Source organism: Gekko japonicus, unplaced genomic scaffold (assembly GCF_001447785.1).
Source record: "Gekko japonicus isolate JY-2015 unplaced genomic scaffold, Gekko_japonicus_V1.1 scaffold2111, whole genome shotgun sequence".
Lineage (NCBI taxonomy): Eukaryota > Metazoa > Chordata > Lepidosauria > Squamata > Gekkonidae > Gekko > Gekko japonicus.
Window position 1 is genome coordinate 303,859 of NW_015164256.1, and position 22,218 is coordinate 326,076.

The 22,218-nt window shown below is 43.8% G+C and overlaps 3 protein-coding genes across 3 annotated transcripts in view; 2 read left to right on the forward strand and 1 right to left on the reverse strand.

The window, feature by feature from the left end:
* Window positions 1-2,618, forward strand: part of FAM133B (family with sequence similarity 133 member B) — a 13,337-nt gene extending 10,719 nt beyond the window's left edge. Inside the window, exons 9-11 of the mRNA XM_015408687.1 lie at window positions 130-225; window positions 1,004-1,171; window positions 1,934-2,618. Of these exons, the coding sequence (XP_015264173.1) occupies window positions 130-225; window positions 1,004-1,123 (216 nt within the window). The 3' untranslated portion in view covers window positions 1,124-1,171; window positions 1,934-2,618. The remainder of the gene's footprint in view (window positions 1-129; window positions 226-1,003; window positions 1,172-1,933) is intronic.
* A 3,668-nt stretch (window positions 2,619-6,286) lies between these two features.
* Window positions 6,287-13,481, forward strand: EFCAB1 (EF-hand calcium binding domain 1). The gene is made up of 6 exons (XM_015408690.1): window positions 6,287-6,344; window positions 7,401-7,556; window positions 8,803-8,907; window positions 11,888-12,039; window positions 12,715-12,819; window positions 13,431-13,481. The coding sequence occupies exons 1-6, from the start codon at window positions 6,287-6,289 to the stop codon at window positions 13,479-13,481; spliced, it is 627 nt and encodes a 208-aa protein (XP_015264176.1).
* A 356-nt stretch (window positions 13,482-13,837) lies between these two features.
* RBM48 (RNA binding motif protein 48) lies at window positions 13,838-21,589 on the reverse strand. The gene is made up of 5 exons (XM_015408688.1): window positions 21,456-21,589; window positions 17,247-17,437; window positions 16,877-17,022; window positions 15,097-15,650; window positions 13,838-13,933 (listed from the first exon to the last, which is right to left on the reverse strand). Exons 1-5 carry the CDS (start codon window positions 21,579-21,581, stop codon window positions 13,841-13,843), a joined length of 1,110 nt encoding a protein of 369 aa, XP_015264174.1. The 5' UTR covers window positions 21,582-21,589; the 3' UTR covers window positions 13,838-13,840.
* Window positions 21,590-22,218: the final 629 nt, after the last annotated feature.

Genomic DNA, 22,218 nt, shown 5'->3' on the forward strand with positions numbered 1-22,218 from the left:
CTTCTTGTTTTCAGCTTCAGTTTCTAATTCAATTACCCTTGAATAAAGCAAAATAATGTTCATATTCAAACTTTGATATATTTTTTTTAGAGATTGTTAGTATATAAAATGTGGCGCTTTGTTGTGCAGGACAGCAAAACCCTTGTTCGGAAAAGGATCAAAGCTGAGCGTGGGGATGGCCTGTCATCATCAGAGTCTGCTTCAGAATCTGACCATACAGAGGAGGTTGGTATTCATATTTTGCTGTAGTGGTTAAGTGCACGGACTCTAATCTGGGAGAACCGGGTTTGATTCCCCACTCCTCCACTTGCACCTGGCTGGATGACCTTGGGCAAGCCGTAGCTCTGATAAGAGCTGTTCTTGAAAAAGAGCAGTTTCTGTCAAGAGCTCTCTCAGCCCCACCCACCTCACAGGGTGTCTGTTGTGGGGAGGGGAAGGGAAAGGAGTTTGTAAGCCACTCTGAGACACCTTTGGGTAGTGAAGGGCGGGGTATAAATCCAATCTCTTCTTCTTCTTCTACATCAGTCCCGATGTAATAGAAATATATTCAGCAGATTAAAAAAACCCCGTTCATTGGAACCTGCGATAATTTGGGAGTCACAGCATATAATTATTTAAAATTAATTTTAAGCATTGGTACAGCATTAAAAACGAGTCAATAAATCATTACAATAAAATAATACAATAATACGCTGTATAATATCAACATTTTCAACACAGAAACAGTTTCAGCAGGGAACATAAATCAGGAAAGAGCTCTTTTGAATAGAAAAGTTTTGCATCCCCTGTGAAAGTTGTACCAAAGGAATTGTTTATCCAACTTCTGAAGAACTGAACTTTATTGTACCATGCATTTGAGAACGGAAGGCACTTCTCCACACAGTTACTGTCCAATATTGGTATTTGTTGTTGATTTCTGTTTTCATTTTCTAAATTCTGCGTGTCAACATGTTTGAAAACATTATTCTCTTCTTTTCCTATTCCACCTCACCCCACACCTTAGGTACCAACAAAAAAGAAGAAAAATTATGAAGAAAAAGAAAAAAATGTGAGCATTTCCCTTAATCAAGAACCTTCAGAAAGCACTCGTCTTAAACTTAAGAGGAACATAAATGTGTGTTGACACACACACCCTGTCCTGACCACCTACAAGGCGGCGCAAAATAAAAATGTACTAAATAGATAACGTTGACTTTGTGTACAGTTTATCAGTAGAGCAATAAGGATATTCTAATTTTATATATGAATTATATTTGCATCATACTTTTCAGACAAAACAGTTAGAATTCAGTACGCAATGCTGCTGTCCATATAACCAAATGCACTATACATAAACAAAAAATAAATCTTGAATCCTGACTGCAAATAAAGCAGAGGAGGGAAGGGTGCTCAATACGACAGTGTCACAGTGAAGTTTGTTAGTGGGCATTTACATCCTGCTAGGATCAGTCTGATGTTCTCTTGACCATTTAATGTAGGGCAGCCAAGCATGTCTGGCAGCCTTTTTCAAACGGGCTCTCCTGGATCATGGACAGACATTCTTTTCCAGCTTTGCTATCCGATGTTCCAGAACTGAATTTTGGGCTTCAGGCATCTAGAAGAACCACTCAGCCAGTGAACAAATGCCTCCGCACAGAGCTAGATTTATGCACCAGCTAAGTAAGCTACATCTTAGGGCCCCAGACTATGCAAGGCTTCTAAATATGAAAAAACCCCTAAATTACATTGTTTTGAGAAAGCTGTGGGGCCTCTGCATGTGTTAATCCTACCCTGCCTTGGCTGTTCAATGGTTTAATTTCCTTGGATGGCGCTAGTGTAATTTTGAGATTGCTTTGGTGAAAATCTTTTGAAAATATGCATACTCCGTCATAGACTGAGTGAGCTGAGCTTAGACTCATAAAATTGTTCCTAATTTTTTGTTTTGTTTTCAAAGGATAAATCAAAAAAGCGAAAGAAGCACAAGAAACACGGCAAAAGGAAGTAAAAGAAGCTAGCTCAAGTTCTCATTTGGAATAACTTCAGTTGAGACTTTTCCCCCCTAAAAATCGAAAGTGCAATGAGACTAGAGAAAACTGCAACTGTGAAAATGATGATGACTTTACCAAACTGCATGAGCTCTCCTGTGTTTTAACAATATTCTAGACTTTCAGCTTGCCCAGTGCCATGGAGCTGGAAGTAGCCATTGTTGCTGCCTGATGCTTAAAACACGTAGTACCTCTTTTCCTCTCTCTGTCTGTCTGTCTCTCTTTTATAGCTGGTGTTAAATGTTCTTAAATAAGTCCTGCACATGGTTTAAATGATTCAGCAGCACTGTGGAGTTGGATTGATGCTAAAAGGTTTTTGCCTGTGCTCTGTTACACACATGCAGCTTTTACGTTAGGGTTCTTCTACCGTGTAATGAAAGGAACTGGTTCTTGCACCCAAAGCAATTGTGAACATGGATCAGCTTCATCTGTTGTGATAAAAGGAACAGACTTTGTGGACAGTATATGCAGTGCAGCTGCTGTGCCCATGATCAGAAAGCTGCTTTGGGTGTTTATTTTTATCAGGATAGTGATTGAATATTCAGTTTGTTCATTATGAAGACATTTTTACAAAATTCCTCTTTAAAGAGGAACACATCATAACAATTTTGTTGACAATTCGTTGATGCTTTTTGAAATCAGTATATGCCTGTAACATACACATTTGTTACTTTCATAGATGTGTGTGATTTTGCATTTGATTTTGGGGCAAGACATGGGTGTTTGTGCTGTCTTGGATTAGCAGAAATCGTTGACTTTGCTGATACTGTAGCTGTGCTTGCAAGGGGATTGATTGTCAGCAGCTTCTCTTTGAATATTGGGCTGAGTCCACTGGGAATGTTTCCTATGCAAGCCCTGCTGAAATAAAGGGGAGTTGCCCAGGAGCAATTGTGCAGATAGGCTATGTGGGCAGAGACAACCATGCTTCTGTGTTCACATGTCTTCCCCATTGACAGGGAGGCAGGATGGGCTAGTAGTTATGACAAAAGGTTGCATGTGTGAGGGGAACTCTGCTGCCTTACTTCACTCATGCATTGTTGCTTCTCCCCAGCTCTGGGAGAAAAGTGCCTGCAGCAGTAGAGTGTAGGGAGGTGGAGGAATAGTTGAACTTCTTATTCCTCCCTGTATTCTTAAAATACATAGTCACACCTGCATCCCACTTCCCTGCTTTATATATGAACAGTGCAGGCACATGAATAACAAATGTAGCTGTCCCCTCACATCTGGCTTGGCTGTTAATTTTGGAACTATAGCATACGCTGCCAGGCTTAGCAAAAACACCAGTGCATAGCTGACATCCAAAAAGTGTGGGTTTTATCCCCATTGAATTACAAGAATACTGTGCTAGTAATGTGCATTACTATCATTTGAAGTATTGGTGAGTTGGACTGAACTTTTTTTTGGCAACTACTTTTATTCCTTGTGTTGTAATTAAGGTATTTAGAATTAATATTCTGCATGATTTTTGTACCATTTTTAAATTAACTAATAGAGGAATACAGTTGTAACCAGTGGGTTGTTTGTTTTCTCCCTAATAATTATGTTCCACATGCAGCATTATTATAGATGTTATAGTTTCTATTGCATTCATGACTATGTTTAAATGCATTCTTGCTGAAGATATTTAGCATGTAAAACGCTGGGGGGTTTGATATCAAACAGCTTCATATTGAAGCTGATTTTATTCTACGCAAGTTCAGTGGCAGACCTGTTATGCAACTACGTCTTGGAATATAAAATTACCGGCCGACACTCAGTAAAAAAAATGTTTTAAAAATGTCTTTTCTTTCTGGATTTTGTGTGTGTGTTTATTTATTTATTTATTTTAGAAAAACCATGAGGGTACAGAAAAGAAAAGGGGGAAAGGAAAAAATGGGTTATGCAGTCATTCTTCTGTTGGCCTATCCCTTAAGGTCTGGGATGTTCAAACCAGTTTGATGGTGGGGAAATCTCTGGTAGCGCCTTAATTTCTCTCTGGTAGTGTGGATGTGGGTTCTTTTGGGTCAGTAACTTATAACAATTGGCTTAAAAAAACATTAAATTTATTTACAAAATATAACACAATAAAACATACAAGTAGAGGGAAAGGGTGTGTACATAGAAAGCTAGGTTTGTTTTGTTGTCTTTGTTCTATCTGGTGCACTGAGCAGGTTGTTTCCAGCAGCAGATGCCAAAGCAGAGTTCGCCAAGGATCATAACTTCCTCCTCCAGGCCACCAGTTCTTAAACGGCAGCCTCCTTCCATCGCCTCCCAATGTCTTGCCTGTGATGGTGTATTTATCTCTCTTGCAAAGTCCTGGCATCTCCTGGGATCCTGGTCCAATCGGATGTTTAGCTGTCCCTGACTCCTGGCTAAATACTTGGTCCAGCTGTCATGAGCTAACTGACAAACCAATCAGAACCTAGATCACTCCATCTAGATTGAGAACTGTCAAGATCTAGGAACATCATGTTGGTGTTTTGACAGCTTCCAGCTGTCTGCTGTTAAGCCAGCTGGCAATTTGCAGCAGGTGCTTGCTATCTAATTACACTGTAGGTCTTACACGATCCAGCTACAACTTAGTATCTTACTTACAAATGCAGAACTTAGGCCTTAAAGACCCAGTTACATGATATTCTCATTTAAGTTTTCAGTTTCAAACTTCATAAATAATTTATTTTAACTACACTGGTTTCATCATTACTACGTATTCAACATACCATTTTTGCCACTTCTACATACTCGTTAGAACATTTAATAGACAAGTAGTATACCACGGTGTAAAAGAAAGTCTATTATGGCCCTGTTCACACAAGGCATTTTGGGCCGGGAGAGGGACGGATCGGGGCCGCATCAAACGGGCGCGATCACACAGCAACATCTGGCAATCGTGCCGTGGCCGTCCCTGATCTGTCCCAACCGCCCAAAACGCGCATCAAAAAAGAACCACCTACCTGGGTGGTTCAATTGAATGGGCCGCGGCAAATGCGACCGTGGGATCGCCGGCGGGTCTTTTCGCCGGCGCATCCCCTGCCCCCTGCCGTACTGCGCATGCTCAGTTCGGCAGCCTCCCCCTCCCACTCGTCTCTTCCTCCCTGGCATCTGATCGTGCCGGGGAGCAACGGCGCGCGGCTAACGGGATCCGTTGGATCCCGCCGCGGCATTTCTTTTTCGGCGCGGCTTTTAAAAGCCGCGCTTCGCCCCGTGTTTTCCCTGCCGTGTGGCAGGGGCCTATATATCATATAGAGAATCCATTTATATTCAGGATCTTACATTTGGAACAGATTTTGATTCTACTTCTATTTTATTACCATACGTTTGTGATATTTTCTCACTTTAGGTTTGTCTCCTGCTGCCCTGACCTGGATAGCCCAGGCAAGTCCGATCTTGCCAGATCTCAGAAGCTAAGCAGGGTCAACTCTGGGAAGTACTTGGATGGGAGACCTCCTTGGAATACCAGAGGGGGGAGGTGGGCCACCTCTCTGAATACCCTTCAGGACCCCTGTAGGGGTCAGTCACCAGAGGTTGCCATGACTTTCAGATGCGCACATAATCACACACGCATGCATATATGAAAAGTATTTTAAAAACCCAAATTTGTCTCCTGCTAGCATAATACACACTCCACCTTCCCTCAGGCTTTGTAATAAACCTGTTTCTCAAACAGGTTGTTAATTTTGCCATTACTGCATATTCAACAAGACACACACACCCCCCCCAAAAAATCTGGACGGTCTATCTTTTCTTCTTTGAAGTGAAGCCTCCTTTTCTTCTATGCTGAGTCTTCTCAGTTCTCATTTCGTTCCCTCTGTTCTTCAAACCAAGCCCTTTATCTCTTCCATTGTCCTCTCTTTGTCTCCCAACCATCCCTTTCCCACTCCACACCCCCCCCACACACCCTTGCTGTCTCATGGCGTTCTGTGCTCCCATAGTAACCAGAACCTCACGGCGACCTGCCTTTCTACCTCTCCACTCCCCGTGCAAAGCGCTCGCTACGCAGGCCTCCGAGCAAGGCGGCAGCGTTTTCCGCCTCACTGCGGCTTCGCGTGGGCGACTAAAGGCGTGCTCGGGCTTCTAGTTCACCGTCTCGTGTGGGGACCGGGGTGTGTGTGTCAAATGCATTAAGAAAGGGCAGCAGGGAGGCCCTTCGGCTTCACTTCTCTCTCTCTCTCCATTGAAGTTATACTTCAATCCTCTTGACGGGCGGGCTGGAGTGCATTCTGTTGCCACGGCAGCCGCTTGGTCAGAGAGGTGGGGAAGCAGCAGCAGAGGACGCCGAGGAGATGAACAGGAAAAAGCTGCAGAAGCTGGCCGACTCCTTGTGCAAAACTGCTAGACACTGTGAGTAGAAGGCGAACCTTCCCTTCCTCAGCTCTCTGGCCCCGTTCCCGTTCATTTCAGTCGCGCTCTCTCGAAACCTGTCCACCATCCCTCCCCACCGCACACACACCCGTCTCTCATTATTTTACCATCCACCGCTTCCTCCAAGGAGCTCAAGGCTGAGTAGAGGGTTCTCCTTTCCTCCTTTTATCTTCACAACAGCCCTGTGAGGAAGGTTAGCCTGGTGTGATTGGCCCAAGGTCACTCCAGCAACATTAAAGCATGTGGGAATTTGAATTCAGGTCTTTCGGATGATCTTTCACTGTAAACGGGACAGTTACTGTTCCTGAGATTAAAATCCCTATTTAATTCTACACAGGCTTTCTGATAGTTCACAGGGCTGTGATTTAGCACCCCGTTCCTCATGGTAAAGTGCTTGATCCCAAACCCACAAGCCTGTTACCTCTTGCTTTCTCTGTTGTGTGCGGTGGTCATTTTGAGTAGCTGGATCATCACTGGTTTAAAAGCCAAGACAGACAGTATTTGTTTAAAGATATGTTAGAATTTGAAATATGTTAGAGAAACTGACAATGTGCCAAGGTGCCAGGACCTTTTTCTTGCTGGGAAAAATGTACACATTACTGAAGGGATGGCTTTTTCTAGTGTACCCACAGAGACTAAATCTTGGACACTGAACAAACTTTTGTTATCCATGTGTGTACAAGTAATATAATTGTTAATGACTGTATTAGTGAAAGATCTGTTGACCATGTAATAAAGATGACACAAGTTTAAATAGATGGTTTTACAGTTTTCCTGATTAAAGCAGAAGAGAACAAATCTGTTTGCCGTTAAAAGCCATATAAATATTAAAAATGCTTGTTTGAAATTATTTTCCTTCTTCTCAATCTACCTGTAACATAAACTGCACTTATTATTGAATAATGAGGAAAGGGGTATAAATGTATCAATAATTGAATTAATTAATTAAAATAAAAGGACATGTTATCAATAGTTTAGTGTGCTCTTTCATAGCATTGTTTCATTTAATGATTTTCCTGACTTCTCATTTTATAGTTAATAAATTTGAAGTGGAATGTCTCATAAAACTTTTCAACAACTTGGGAGTGGAGCCTAGTGAACGGCATGCAGTTGTTGGCTTAGATCGTAACTCATTCCGAAATATCCTACATGTCACATTTGGAATGACAGATGACATGATTATGGACAGAGGTGGGGCGAAAAGCATTTTTACAAATTTATATTTAACATGTCCATTACAAGGTGTCTCTCGTAGCAGGTTTGAAAACATGAATCATCTCAGGTGATTCAAAAATTTGCTAGATGGCCAGATACAAGCCTGCATTATTCTAGTTTTTCTTTACACATTTCATTATTCGTAATATATTTTATTATTGTTTCTAATTTTTGTTATCTTATTGCATTGTTCATTAGATGTCTTATGATATTTTACTGCATTGATGTACACTGTGTAATCGGCTTTATATCTCTGTGCAAAAGGTGGATTATCAGTAGTGAATAAAATAATATGTACCTACAAATACTCATGGGCAAATTAATTCTACTAGCCATGCAGGTTGGTTAGCTACAGTGAGGAAGGGAATGGGGGCACAATAGCCCCTACTCAACTTCTCTCAGCCAGGCTCCCCTGATGCAAGAAGCAGCACTGCCAAAGGAAGAGGCAATGCTCATTTCACTCTCTCCACACTGTAGATCCATGCAGGTCTTCTAGTGCTAGCAATCAGCTTTCCTTGGATCAGAAATGGCTGCTGGGAGAGGACAATTGTGGGAAGATCTGAGACCACCACCATCTTCTGTCAATGGATCACTGGATCCAACCCAATGTAATTTACAGCTGTTCTCCCACAGTGATGTCAAACTGTTTCAGCATTATAACTGGGATGCAAATTTCAAAGTGCTACTTTATGCATGCCCAGAGAGTGTTTTGACACTATTTGAACAGCGGGACCCCATGCCATCTCACAAACTGCTTTTGAAAGTAATTCATTTCAACAATGGTTTGCCGTGTCATGAAGGAGACCCTGCTGTTTGAGAATTACAAGCCTAACAAGGATGTGAACAGTAACTGCACTGCCCTCTACATTCTGATACGTGTATAAAGAATTATTTGGAATTTGCTCAGTAAATTTCTGTATAGCTGGCTGGTAAAGAATGGCCTTAAAATTCTTATTTCTCAACATATTCCTGATGTCAAATAGAGGTGCTTGTGATTAGAATGTTAATGTAGTGAAAAAGTTAGAGCAATAATTCAATGTTACTTACATGTCCAGATTTTAACTGGGCACTGAGATATACCAGGTTCCCATATTTATTTTTGCTTTGACTCAGGATAATGTTTCAAAACCTTGTGGTGCTGACCAACACTTGAGAGACAAAATCTTAATTAAACTATAGCTAAGTCAGTTTAATACATAAAGGCACTTCCTTCTACTTTCAGTGTTCCGTGCTTTTGACAAAGACAATGACAGTTGTGTCAGCGTAACAGAATGGGTAGAAGGCTTATCGATATTTCTTCGTGGGACATTGGAAGAAAAAATTAAATGTAAGGTTCCTGTAGCACAAGCAGGTTTATCCCTGTCATAAATCTAGGGCAATTTTCTATTTGAATGCAATATAAAATATATTAAAAACATATAGGTATGAGATATAACAATATAATTTACAACAAAGAAGATGAATGGTTAACCCAAGATAAAAATCTAGAGCAATTTAAATGACAAGGATATTGTTAAAAGTACAGGACCGCATTAGTTTAAAAAAACACAACTGAAATCTTTTGTCACTTGTTTTAACTGTTGTGGACACAGATAATATATGTGTCTTCCATTTTTCCATAGGTAACATCTGATGGTTCACAGCTGGATATCTGATCTGATGCATTGAAAAGCAATTGTTTGAAATTATGTGTTGTAATATGAAACTTAGCTTGGGAGGTACCGTCTGTGGCTCGAGAACCTAAACTATTTTATTTTTTAAATAGCCCGCCGCCTCCCCGAGGCTCAGGGTGGATTATACAGTGTTAATGCAACTCACAGAGTGAGACATCTGATAAACAATAAGACTAAGATTACAGCAATCTGAAAGCACAGTATATTAGACATAGGTAAAGGTTCCCTTGCTCGAAAGCCAGTCAAATCCGACTCTAGGGTTGTGGTGCTCATCTCCGTTTCAAAGCCGAAGAGCCAGCGCTGTCTGAAGACATTTCCGTGGTCATGTGGCCGGCATGACTAAACACCAAGGCGCACGGAACGCTGTTACCTTCCCACCAAAGTGGTATCTATTTATCTACTTGCAATTTCTTGCTTTCAAACTGCTAGGTTGGCAGGAATATTAGACATAGTATGTTAAATAATCCATAAATTAGTGTATGCCCCTCGAAGAGCATTATGCTCAGGAAATAAGAACTTCCTGGTGGCCCCCAGCCAGAAAGAAGTCCAGCTGTCCTTGACCAGGGCTTTTTCAGGGCCTGGTGGAATGCTCTGCCGGAAGACATCCGTGCCCTGCGGGAGCTGTTACCATTCCACAGGGCATGTAGAGCACAGATGTTCCTACAGGCCTTCGGTTGAGGACAGCAACGGGGGTAGCCTTTGGCACTCTCATGTACAGGATTATCGGTACCAGAAAGCCACAGCACCAGGAGAGTTCTGAAACCTCCTGGGAAACCGAACTAAAGATTCAACTATAGAGGTTAATTTACTGTAGAAATTAAAGTAACAGGTGTAGTGGGGAACTGAGGCTCAATCCAGGCCCTAATTCTGCAACACTGATCTTAGCCTTTTGCAGGGCAGGAGCCCCAGAACACCCTGCTTAGATGAGTATTGTGGTGGGGCATAGTAGGAGAGGCAGTCCAGCAGATAAGAGGGCTAGGGCTATGAAGGGTTTTGTACAGTACCTTGAACAGAACTTAGTAACCAATGGACAGCCAGTAAAGTGCCTGCAGAATGGATGTAATATACATGCTCTGGCTAGCTTCTGATAATAACCAAGCCACATCATTGTGTACCAACTGGAGTGTCTGAGTTGACTTCAAGGGCAGACCAATGTAGAGTGCACCACAATAATCCAGTATCAGTGTTACTGTGGCATAGATCCATGTGGCCGATTGACCGAGTCAAGCTAGGAGGGCATAGTCCAGGCTAAGAAATAAGATGAAAGAAATTAATTTGCTTCCACATCAGTAATTCTGGATCCAGTATAAACCCTAGGCTCTCAACCTAAGACAGCAATGGTCAGCTGGACTCCATCAACAGGGAAACACCATGTCCTTCAAGACCTCAGCCTTCTCAGCCAGTATTAACTTTGTCTAGCCAGGGTTCAGTTTCAATTTATTTACTTTTCTCCGGGCTGTGACAAAAAAAAATTGGCTTTAGGCACTAGAGTAATTTTTCGTCCTTTGGGATTTTGTAATTTAATGACTATATCTCCTAATTATTGCTGCGGCAGAAACCTAAGCCTAAACTCTTCAGTTTCTCATAATGTCATTAAAGCTATGACAGTATTGTGTTATATAAACAAATATGGGGGTAACCTTGGTGGTCATCACCAGAACAAAAAGCTAACCTCTAACCCTAGCCTACCTTCTCCCCAATTTCTTGTAGATCCGTTACTGCTTTCGAAAAGCTCCACTTAATTGAATATTAGAGCCAATATAGAAGGCAATTGGTTAAGAAATGAATTCATCCTCCACCATTTAATGGTGTAACATTAAGTTAGCAAGCAATGACAAGAATTTCGTGCACGTTTATTTTTATGTCATACAACAAAACAGTCTAATTCAAAATGATAGATTGCTTGGTGCTATGGATTCTAGGCAACCTGGCACCTGGGATTTGTCAAGCCCCACTCTTATCCATTTAACCTCAGCTGTCAGACAGTGGCTCAAACCCTCTGCCACATCACTAGATGTGAACAGAGGTATAGAGCTGGGTGGCATCAGCTATGTGCCCTTTAGATAAGCATCAGAAAAATTTCAATGCAATCAGTAATTATTCTTTCATGTTTCTTTTCTTTAGCAAGCATCTGTTGTGAATTTCTTCACAGACCAAATTCAGGATACATTGCTTTTCCTTATTTAGGAACTGTCTCTTTTGAAGCTGTTTCCTTAAGTGTTTATTCCCAGAAAGTCAGCCTTAGTTTTGAATTTGCTTGGCCCAGGGATGTTATTTTTTGGGTGAACAGTTTTAGGGTTCTCTGTGTGGAGACACGCCTTTTAAATGGAAGATTGCTGGTTCCACAACAATGAACACCAAGCAGAATTCTTACTGTGAGAGCAAAGGTTCAGCTCTTTGGAGGAAAAGCTGTATGTGAATAGTCATATTGTTCAAATCATACACACACACACAATTGAATTATTATTATACAGTAACTTAAGAAAAAGCCTCACAAAATGACCATGGGTCTATTACCATGTGGCATACTTTTGTTTCTTTTATACATCAGTTAGCAACACCCACGTAGTACTGTAACGGAAAAGTGCTTTTTCATATGCATGCTTTATATTAAATAAGTTATGCTTTCCAAAGACTGTTTTGATGTCTATGACCTGAACGGCGATGGATACATTTCACGGGAGGAAATGTTTCATATGCTGAAGAACAGCCTTCTGAAGCAACCATCAGAAGAAGATCCCGATGAAGGAATTAAAGATTTAGTAGAAATAACTTTGAAGAAAATGGTAAGCAACATAATTTCAAGACAAGTTTCTCAGATGTAGACACAGATGTATAGGATATTCTTCACTCATATCTAAACTCAATTACAAACTGGAAGATCGGTATATAATTATACAATCTACAGATTTGTTTTTATATACAGGAAGATCAAGAATAAAAATATAATCCATATATACAGGGGTCATATGGGGGGACGCGGGGGGACGCCATCCCCCCGGGTGAGGTGCGGGAGGGCGGGGCCTGGAGCTCCCTGCTGGTGCCCGCTGGAGGTCGCCGCCGGCTGTGGGGAGGACACACTTCCGGTGATGTCAGGGGGTGTGGCATATGCTAATGAGTTATGCTAATGAGTCCCCCTAGCTCTTTTTCTACGAAATGACCCCTGCATATATACCAATTGGCAACAGCATCATTGGAATGGCAGAGCAAAAATATTTTTTAAAATGTAAGGAAAATCATAATGAGTCCTATACAACAGCTAAGCCCAGGGATGTAATGTTTTGTATGAACCATTTTAGGTTTCTGTTTGTAGAAATGCATCATCTTAATGGAAGACTAGCAATCCCACAGCTAGTATGGAAGAAACTAAATATCCTAAACAAATATTTGGTTACTCAGTCATACTAGCATACTGATTGTAGCAAGTAAAATGGCTAAGAATGCCTGCTCTCCTTTTGTAGGATTATGACCACGATGGCAAACTGTCTTATGCGGATTTTGAAAAAGCTGTAAGAGACGAAAATCTCCTTTTAGAAGCATTTGGGCCATGTTTGCCTGATATGAAGGTATATATCCGATCTGTACCAGAACACAGAACTGCTGTACATGGCAAACCAGGAAATGGCACCTCTAATACAATATGGCATTGCAGTACAATCGTATGCATGTTTATTCAGATGTAAGCCTCATTGGAATTACTCGACTACATTTAAAAATACTGCAGCCTCTCTATTCAGATTCCATAGGAATCATAACGTTTAGTGATGAAACAGCAGAGAACTGTACATCAAAATGCAACATAAGGTATAAAATAACATAGATATGTATCCAAAAGAACACTACAACTAGGTCTGCATGCCCAAGAGGGACATACGGATGCTCCTTCCCAAGTAACATTTGGCTTAACAGTTTTGGGAACTGATGGAAATCTCAAACCAGGTTGTGATGAGAAGGGCGGGGGAAGAGGACCTACTGCTTAAAGTCTAACTGGAAGTCCTTGTACACTAAATTAGCTTCTTGGATCTCAACCAAAATAAAGAGGGGTACAAAAAGGGAAAGAAAGATCGAGATAGTGTATATTCTTCAGACTTCAGAGTTGCATAACATATTATAGAAGACTAAAATTCTTTAATTACACATCAGATATGTCTTTCCAACCTAATGTTTTCTTTTACAGTGTGGGATGGCATTTGAAGCACAGGCGTTTCAAGAGTCTTCTGATTTGTAGCTCTGCAAAATACACTATGAAAATTACTATGGAAAGGACACTACTAGCATTTTTAAGTCAAGAACGCAAGTCATCTGTTGCCTGCCAGCATTTCAAATGCCTTGATGTTAGGAAATTTCTTTATGGAAAGTAAGAGATAATGGGAAATGTTTAGATGTTCCTGTTCTCCTGTGAAGTAAGACATTTGTAAACACTTAAAGAATAATGGGACAACAAAAAATTGAAACAAAATGCAGCATAATGAATAGGCAAAACGTACGAAAAGCATTTTAATATTGAAAAAAAATTCCATACAACATTGTTTAATGAACTGTCAAAACAGTATCTTTTAAATACATAGAAGATGCTACTGGGAGTATTTATATTCGTCGTCTTTGTTTCACAGTTGGCTTTGTTGGAATATTCAGTGACATCTCCCCAGATAGTTCTGGAACTTGAACAGGAAGTGTAACCTAGTTTGAAGAGAGAAAAGTCTTATCTTAGTATGTTGGATCCTTTAATTCTACCATTACGGTAGATCTTTCAAACTAATAGGGATGGACCATGTGGAGACAGCCTGTCTCAATCCATCCTCTGAATAACTTGCCAGCAAACCCTACCCACATTAATTTTATTCTTCTGATCACCATCTCTTTTTCTCTTTAACTACGGTGCCACTGCATAACTGCAACTTTAGTTTGCTTCCTAGCTAGCTTGGGACTACAAGTCTGAGGTGGCAACATCAAGGAACTGGGGAAACTGATGACAGGCACCTGGTACCAAGCAGGAGCCCTCACTGAGGAGGATTTGGCTAAAAGGCAATCACTAATATGGACAGGAGAAGATGTCAAAACATTTCAAGTGGTCTTTATACTTTTCATATAAAAAAAGGAAACAATTTCTCTCTTCCAATTTCATTTCACTTATTCTGCCTCCTATTTAACTGACACTCATTAAAAGGCAATAATCTGAGAGCTACATCATGGGATACATTTCTATACTTACAGCAGATTTCTAAATAGTATATAATGCACAGCATCCATTATAAAGAGCTTGTGCATGATATAATACATAAAGAGTGATCCAATAGTTTCTGCAATGCACAAAACAGCACTGTTAAATCACAAGCGCGATATACATTTTGTACCGAGGAATCTGCTTCTAACATTATATGATGGCTCTATAAACTGCAATCCACAACACATTTTTGTACAAATTCAATTCCACTGAAATCAGAAGGAACTGCTTCCAAACAAATGTACTCATGAGTAATCAGGCAAGTTCTATATATACACATTAGTTTACACTTACTCAAAAGGACAATTTTTGATTTCGATAAATTTTGATTTTCTATTTTAGGAGGCTGCTATTCATTGCTCACAAAAGGGGCTTAATTCTAAATACGCATTTCTGACTATGGTTTAGCAAATCCTAAGCAATAAATACTAAACTGGAAATCTAATGCTCAGTTTTAGAGCGTTAAGACTACAAAAGAGAAATATGTGCACCCTACCACCTCATTTTCCCTCCATGAAAGTGCTGTTTTATCATTCCTGAAATACCAGATTTATTTCATTCAAGAACTATCTGCCACATATTTTGAAGACACTGAATGAGAGTTTACCACGCAACATACCTCCTTAAGTTTATTTCGAATTAAGCTTGCCGAAGTGTTCAGCGATTCATCATCCATATCTATTTTAGGTGGTTCTGGTAGCCTTGGACCAATCATTATTTCTGTATTATCAGTGTCTTTTCCAATAAGGGCAAATTTGTTTCCTTCTTCTCGTCTTCTTTTTCGTTCCTGTAGCTGAGTTGTTCGAGGCATAAATCTACTGACTCCACTGTCACTGGCAAGTTCTCTCTGCAGGTTGTGGTGGGCTAGTATGCTCTGTATTCCGTGTTGCGCACTCTGAGGCATTAGTGTCCTCTGGCTACAGTACGCAGATGTTTCAGCACAGTCACTAGCATACTGAGGTGCTGACAATGTATTCTGATAGCACTCTTCTGAAGCAGAGGCTGCATTGTTCAGTGACAGTTTATAACAGGGTGACTGCCCAGGATCACAAATATGTGCGGGTAGATTCCAGTTATTAGTGGCTACTTCAGATGTATGAAATCCAGGAGCATCTGGCTGAAAAGTCTTTTGAAAATATGCATTCAAATTCTGTTTCTTCACTTGAAACTGATCTTAAAAACAGAGTAGTAAAAATATTTAGAATACCTAATTTATTTTTAGCAAAAAACAAATCTTTATGCTGTACAGATGGATTACATTAGAACGGTCTTTTAAGACTGGCACTAGTGGTATTCCTAAATCAGTTTTCTTGTTTTTACTTCTGAAGCTCTTTGACCACTTTGAAACTAGAGGAGACCTAGCAGACACCAATCCATTAGTTTGGATTCAGTACAAGTAGCATCTGACCATGCATAGACACAGGGCCGGCTCCAGGTTTTTCCCCACACTAGGCGAGGCTACCTTCTGGCTCCCCCCGCCCCCGGTGCACCCACCAATTTTCTGGCATCCCCACCCCAACACGACAGCCCCAAGGAAGAAGAAGAGGGAAGAGGGGAATGGGCGCCGCCGGGGGTGGCCTCAGTCCGGCTGCTTATTTGCTTTCCTCCCGGGAAGGGCACCCCCCGAGCCCCCCCTTCCTGCGTCGGGGGCGACCATCACAGTTGACCAGGATGATGTCCAGCATGTAGTCCTTGCCCAGCATGGCCTCGGCGGGCAGGCACGCAGCAGTAGGGAAGCTCTGCTGCTCGAGGCTGGCGCCGGAGTGCGGGGCGGAGCCGTGTGGGAAGGAGAGCGGAGCCCAGCAGGGGGCCTGCTGGAGGCCAGAGCAGCGTGGAGTCCCTGGAAGAGTGCGCCTGGAAGCCGGTCTCCGCTGTCACCACTGCCACACGGGGTCACAGCAGCATCTCCTACCCTGTTTAGGCGAGGGAGGGGCGGGCCAGCAGGCCAGTGGGGTGCCCCATCTTAAGGGGCCGCTCTAGGCTGCTGCCTAAAAATTCTCTATGATGGACCGGCCCTGCATAGACATCACACACACACACAAAGCCACTAGCAAAGTTCAGGCAGTATTTTAGGTTACCATAGAAACCAAAAGTGCCACACAAAAGTATGACAGTGATGGTCACCTGGAGTAGGCAATCAAGGAAAACAAAGCCAGAACTAGAGGGGGGGAAACAAAAATGGGATTTCCTTCCTTCTGCCCCAGTCTTCACATATTCTCCTTACAAAAACAAATCTTCAAACAGCCATCTCAGGAATCTTTGGCACTAGTTATGGTTTTTCACCCTGCTTTATCCTTGTAGCCCACCACATTGCAGTACATAATGTGGAAGGGAACTAAATAACAAAGCAACCACTGACAGTGAACTTTAAGTTTTAAAATAAATATATGGCCACCAACCTCTACAATTAGTCACTTTTGCTATATACTTCCGTCGGTCTTGTAGTTTTTCTCTGGTCTCCTGTACAGTCTCAAATTCTGGGGCATAACACACGTGCAGCAAACTACCAAAGAAACTCCGCTCATCCAATTTTCTCTTGGCTACCCTAGCAAAGAAAAGGGTACATAAAAATAATAACCAAATTTGCTGTAGACAGCTGATTAAATGTTTTCTACAATTTCTTTTGACTCATAGCTAATTCAGTTATGACAAGAAAATCACTTTACATACAACAAATAACTACTATTTTAATTTTAAAAGTTCAACATTAAACCATTAAGGAATGGAGGGAGAAATGCAAATAAGTCACCATAAGAGACAAATTAATACCTTGCACTCTGTATCTTTTGAAACTTGATCAGATAAACTTCTGTAAATTCTTCTGCTGGGTAATCATCTAATGGATTATATTCTTCAATGGTGCCATATAATGCAAACAGCTCAACTAATTCCTTCATTACACCCAACGCTGGGACACCTTGTATCAACAAATATCGAGACTCTAAATTGATAGTATATACCTGAAAAAAATACTTATTTTGTAACATTATCATCAGTCTCAGTTAAAGTTCCAAATACTTAGTTGTTAAATGATTCTCATACATTGTTATACCACTTAGAACCAGTTTATATAGACATAGTACAATCAACTCTAGTGTAAAACAACTCATTAAAATTTTGCTAACAGAACTTAATAATTTACATCTTAAGTACAAAGGCCATCTGTGTCCAAATTCCACTATTGAACATATCAATTACATTTGCTTAGTGTCTTGGGAGCCATACATGGCCAAGTAATAGCAACCACCCCCTAGTTCAGCAATCCTGTGCTGGTCAACGTGATTCATACCGGCTTCCTTCTTTTCCAGTCCTAATTTCCTGGAAAATACTGTAGAGGAAGCAAGATGACAGCAAATCTGGGATTTACACAAGAACCTAGTTAACTGGTCTTGTTAGTTATGTTTCGGTCTCAAAACTACTTGGCCAGTCATGCTGGGGTTTATCAGAGTCCCCATTCCCATGTGAATTTTCTTAGATTCAGGTGTGAAAAGCTGGCTGACTACAGGGGATAAAGATATTGTTCTCACTTTTCATATCCCATTCCATACAGTCTAAATAAATTAGATTTTATGACACAGCAGCATTTAAACCATATTCCAAGATAAATCAAGAACTGAATGTAAGGTCTGATACTAAACATCTAGAGGATTTGCCTTAAACTATGCATATTCCCTGCCTGGATACACCTGCTTTTATCTCCCTGATTTTACTACTTATTTATTTTATTTCATTTATACCCCACCCTCCCCGCACGCGAGCTCAGGGCGGCTTACACAGGCACAAAAGTGTGATAAAAATACAACAAGTTAAAACAATTAAGGCACAAGTGCAGTAAAAGTCAACAGTTAAAACAGTTTAAGCAGAAATGCACATCTCACAGGATACATAATGAATACAATACTTACTCCCTATTGCATATCCCAAAGGGATCAAAAAAAGGGGGGGGATGCCATGGCCATGATATTACAGCTGGCCAGTCAGCCCAACGCGGCGTAACTGCTCTGCAGTCGCACGGTGGTGGTAGTGGCGGCGGCGGCTCCTACTCAAAAGCCTGGCGGAAGAGCTCCGTCTTGCAGGCCCTGCGGAACTGTACCAGGTCCCACAGGGCTCTGATCTCCTCCGGGAGCTCATTCCACCAGATAGGAGCCACCTCCGAAAAGGACCTAGCCCTTGTGGCCGCAAGGCTGGCCTCCTTGGGGCCCGGGGTCACTAGGCGGTGTTGTGACCCCGAACAAAGTGCTCTTTGGGGCCTGTGTGGGGAAAGGCTGTCCCTCAGGTATGCCGGACCCTGGCCATGTAGGGCTTTAAAGGTAAGCACCAGCACTTTGAAGCGAATCCAGAACGCTATAGGCAGCCAGTGCAGCGCTTTCAGCACAGGTTGGATGTGGTCCCATCTAGAGGCACCCACTACCAACCTGGCTGCCGCATTATGCACCAGCTGCAGCCTCTGAATTTGCGACAAAGGCAGCCCCATGTAGAGAGTGTTACAGTAGTCTAACCTCGAGGTGACCATCGCATGGATCACTGGCCAGATCACCGCGGCTAAGGAAGGGGACCAACTGCCGCACCAGCCGTAGATTATAAAAGGCTGCTTTGGCAGTGGCTGCCACCTGGGCCTCCATCGTTAAGGTGGGGTCCAGGAGCACTCCCAAACTCCTAACCTCCGAAGCTGGCACTAAAGGTGCCCCATCGAAGGCCGGGAGTGAGAGCCCCACCCCCATTCCACCTCGACCCAGGCACAGGACCTCCATCTTCGCCATCGGCATATTGATGACACCCAAGCCCATACCTCCGGACAATCTGGGCAAGGGGGCGCATGTATATGTTAAATAGCATCGGGGAGAGTACTGCCCCCTGCGGCACTCCGCATTCATGCAGGTGCCTCTGGGACTGCTGCTCCCCTAGCCCAACCCTCTGTCCCCGACCTTGGAGAAAAGAGACAAGCCATTGAAGGGCGAGCCCCTGAATCCCCACGTCGGGAAGGCGATGGGCCAGCAGCTGGTGGTCGACCGTATCAAATGCGGCTGACAGATCTAACAACAACAGCACCACCACACCGCCTTGATCCAGATGTCTACGGAGGTCGTCAGTAAGGGCAACCAGCACTATCTCCGTCCCATGCCCCAGGCAAAAGCCAGACTGGAATGGATCAAGGACGGAAGCGTCATCTAGAAATCCCTGTAACTGCGTCGCCACTGCCCTCTCAATCAGTTTGCCCAAATAGGGCAAATTGGACACCGGCCGATAGCTGGCCAATTCAGTCGGGTCGAGAGTTGGCTTTTTCAGGAGAGGGCAGACCATCGCTTCCTTGAGTGCCTAGGGGAACCGCCCCTCCGAAAGGGACTGGTTGATAATCTCCCTCAAGGCACCTCAAAACCCCTGTTGGCCCACTTTAATGAGCCAGGAGGGGCACAGATCAAGGCTGCAAATGGTTGGATGCACAGATACAAGCATTCTATCAACTTCCTCCAGGCTGAGCCGGTCAAAGCCCTCCAAACCCGGTGAAACCATGCAAGGGGCCTCAGGTTCACGTACTGTATCAACTGTGGCGGGGAGGTCACGGCGGAGCGACAAGACTTTATGTGCGAAATAGCTCGCAAAAACCTCACAGCCAATATCCAATTCCCTACTGTTTTGTCTGCCCTGTGGCAGAGCTGTCAATGATTGAATCATCCTAAATAATTGGGCCGGGCGTGAGCTAGCGGACGCAACCCTAGCTGCGTAGTAATCTCTCTTCGCAGCCTTGAGTGCCATCTCATAGGATCTCATAAACGTCCTATAAGATGTTCTTGTGGCCTCGGCGCAAGCTCAGCACCACCGTCTCTCCAACTGACTGAGCTCCTGTTTCATAAGCCGCAACGCCTGGGTATACCAGGGGGCCAGTTTAGAGCAAGGGCGCAGAGGGCGCCAGGGAGCCATCACGTCGATGGCTGTAGAAAGTGGCTATGCCAGTCATCCACGAGCTCATCCAACGAGCCGTCAGGGGGCATCGGATCCTGCAGAGCCATCTGAAGCCGCATAGGGTCCATTAGGCTCCGTGGGCGGGCTAAAATCCGCTTGCTGCCTAAACGGGGCCGGGGCGGGACTTTTGCACGAGCCTTCAGGGCATAGTGGTCTGACCATGGTACCGCTTTCGCAGTAATCCGGTCCACCGTAATCCCCGCCATGAAGATTAAATCGAGCGTGTGCCCAGCCTGGTGCGTGGGGGTCGATACCCATTGGGAGAGTCCTAGCGACGCCATGGAAGCCACTAGGTCAGTAGCCCGACTAGAGGTCACGTCATCGGCATGGACATTGAGGTCACCCAGGACTAAAAGCCTAGGGTGCTCCAGCGCCCAGCCTGCTACGGCCTCCAGTAGGGACGGCAGACTACTGGCTGGTGCATTAGGCGGACGGTACACCAGCCAGACTGCCAAACTCTCCTCGGCCTCCAGCACCAGACCAACACACTCTAAACCCGCAATCTCCACCATAGGGAGCGCCCTGAAGGGGTAAGCCTCTCCTACAAATATCGCCACTCCTCTCCCCCCCACATTCCGTGATTGGTGTAGGACCGAAAACCCAGTTATCCTGACTGGCACCAACTTCCACATTATCAAACAGAGGACAGTCTTTCACAACACTTGATCTTTCCAACTGGAGGTACCAAGGAATGGATTAACAGTGCAATACTAAACAAAGTTACGTGAGCCTCCTAAATCCACTGAAATCCATGGGCTTAGACGGCACTAGAAACCTAGGATGGTCTTCAGTACAAGGCGTGCTACGGTCTATTACTAAGACAGAACCCCTCATCGCACATTTTTATGTACATTCCCCGGCTGGCTGGAACCTAGTCACAAAAAGCTTCACCTACGGGGGAGTCTGTCAACTTTTAAAGTGCAACAAGTCTCCTGCTTTCCTTTGCTCTCAAAGAACAACACAGCTACTTCGGAAGACAACGGAAACATACACGCAATTCTTCCTCTTCCCCGTTACCTTCACAGCGCGAGGTCTCCGCCCCTCACGATACTTGGCCCGCGAAGCACAGACCGCTCGCTGCGCATGGTGCTGATAGACTCCACCGACTTCGCCCCCTTCACTGTCCCCACTGGCAGCCGCCATTTTCGCATTTCGTCACGCACAACGACGTACTGCCATTACAGCTTCCGCACGCACCCCACCGGTCCCCAGTCAGCCAATCAGATTGACCTGGCATGTACGGCCGCTCTTTCATTGGTGCGGCTCTGTGACGAAGGGAAAACCGAAGCCGGCCGGGAAGCAACAGAGCCGAATGCCTTCAGCCAATGGGAGAAAAGGAAAACAGGAAAGCCGCGTCGCCTCGTTGGTCCGCCCTTGGCCGATTACGCTAGAGACGGTGCGAGGAGTAGGCGGAGGATGGGCGTTTCCACTCGAGCGGTTCCCGCTGGCGACTAGGTGGTTCGCTGAGGCACCGGCGTCGAGTCGCAGGGACGCTGGATGGTCTTAGACCGCTGCGGGCGCCATGTGGGGGGCGGGGGGCCCTGGAGTCGCTGCCGTGAGCGTCTCCTTGAGCGGCTCCCGGGACTGCTTCCTGCACCTGCCGCCTGCGCTAGCGTCCCGTCTCCGTCTGCAGCAGGTATAGGAGCGGGGGTGTCTTCATCCGGGCCCTGGGCAGAGAAACGGGCCGTCGTATCCTCTCCTCAAGCCTCAGTGTCCCTTAGCGTCGTTGAGGTGCTCGCCCGGTCATGACAGCATCTTACCACCATCCCAGTATGGTTTT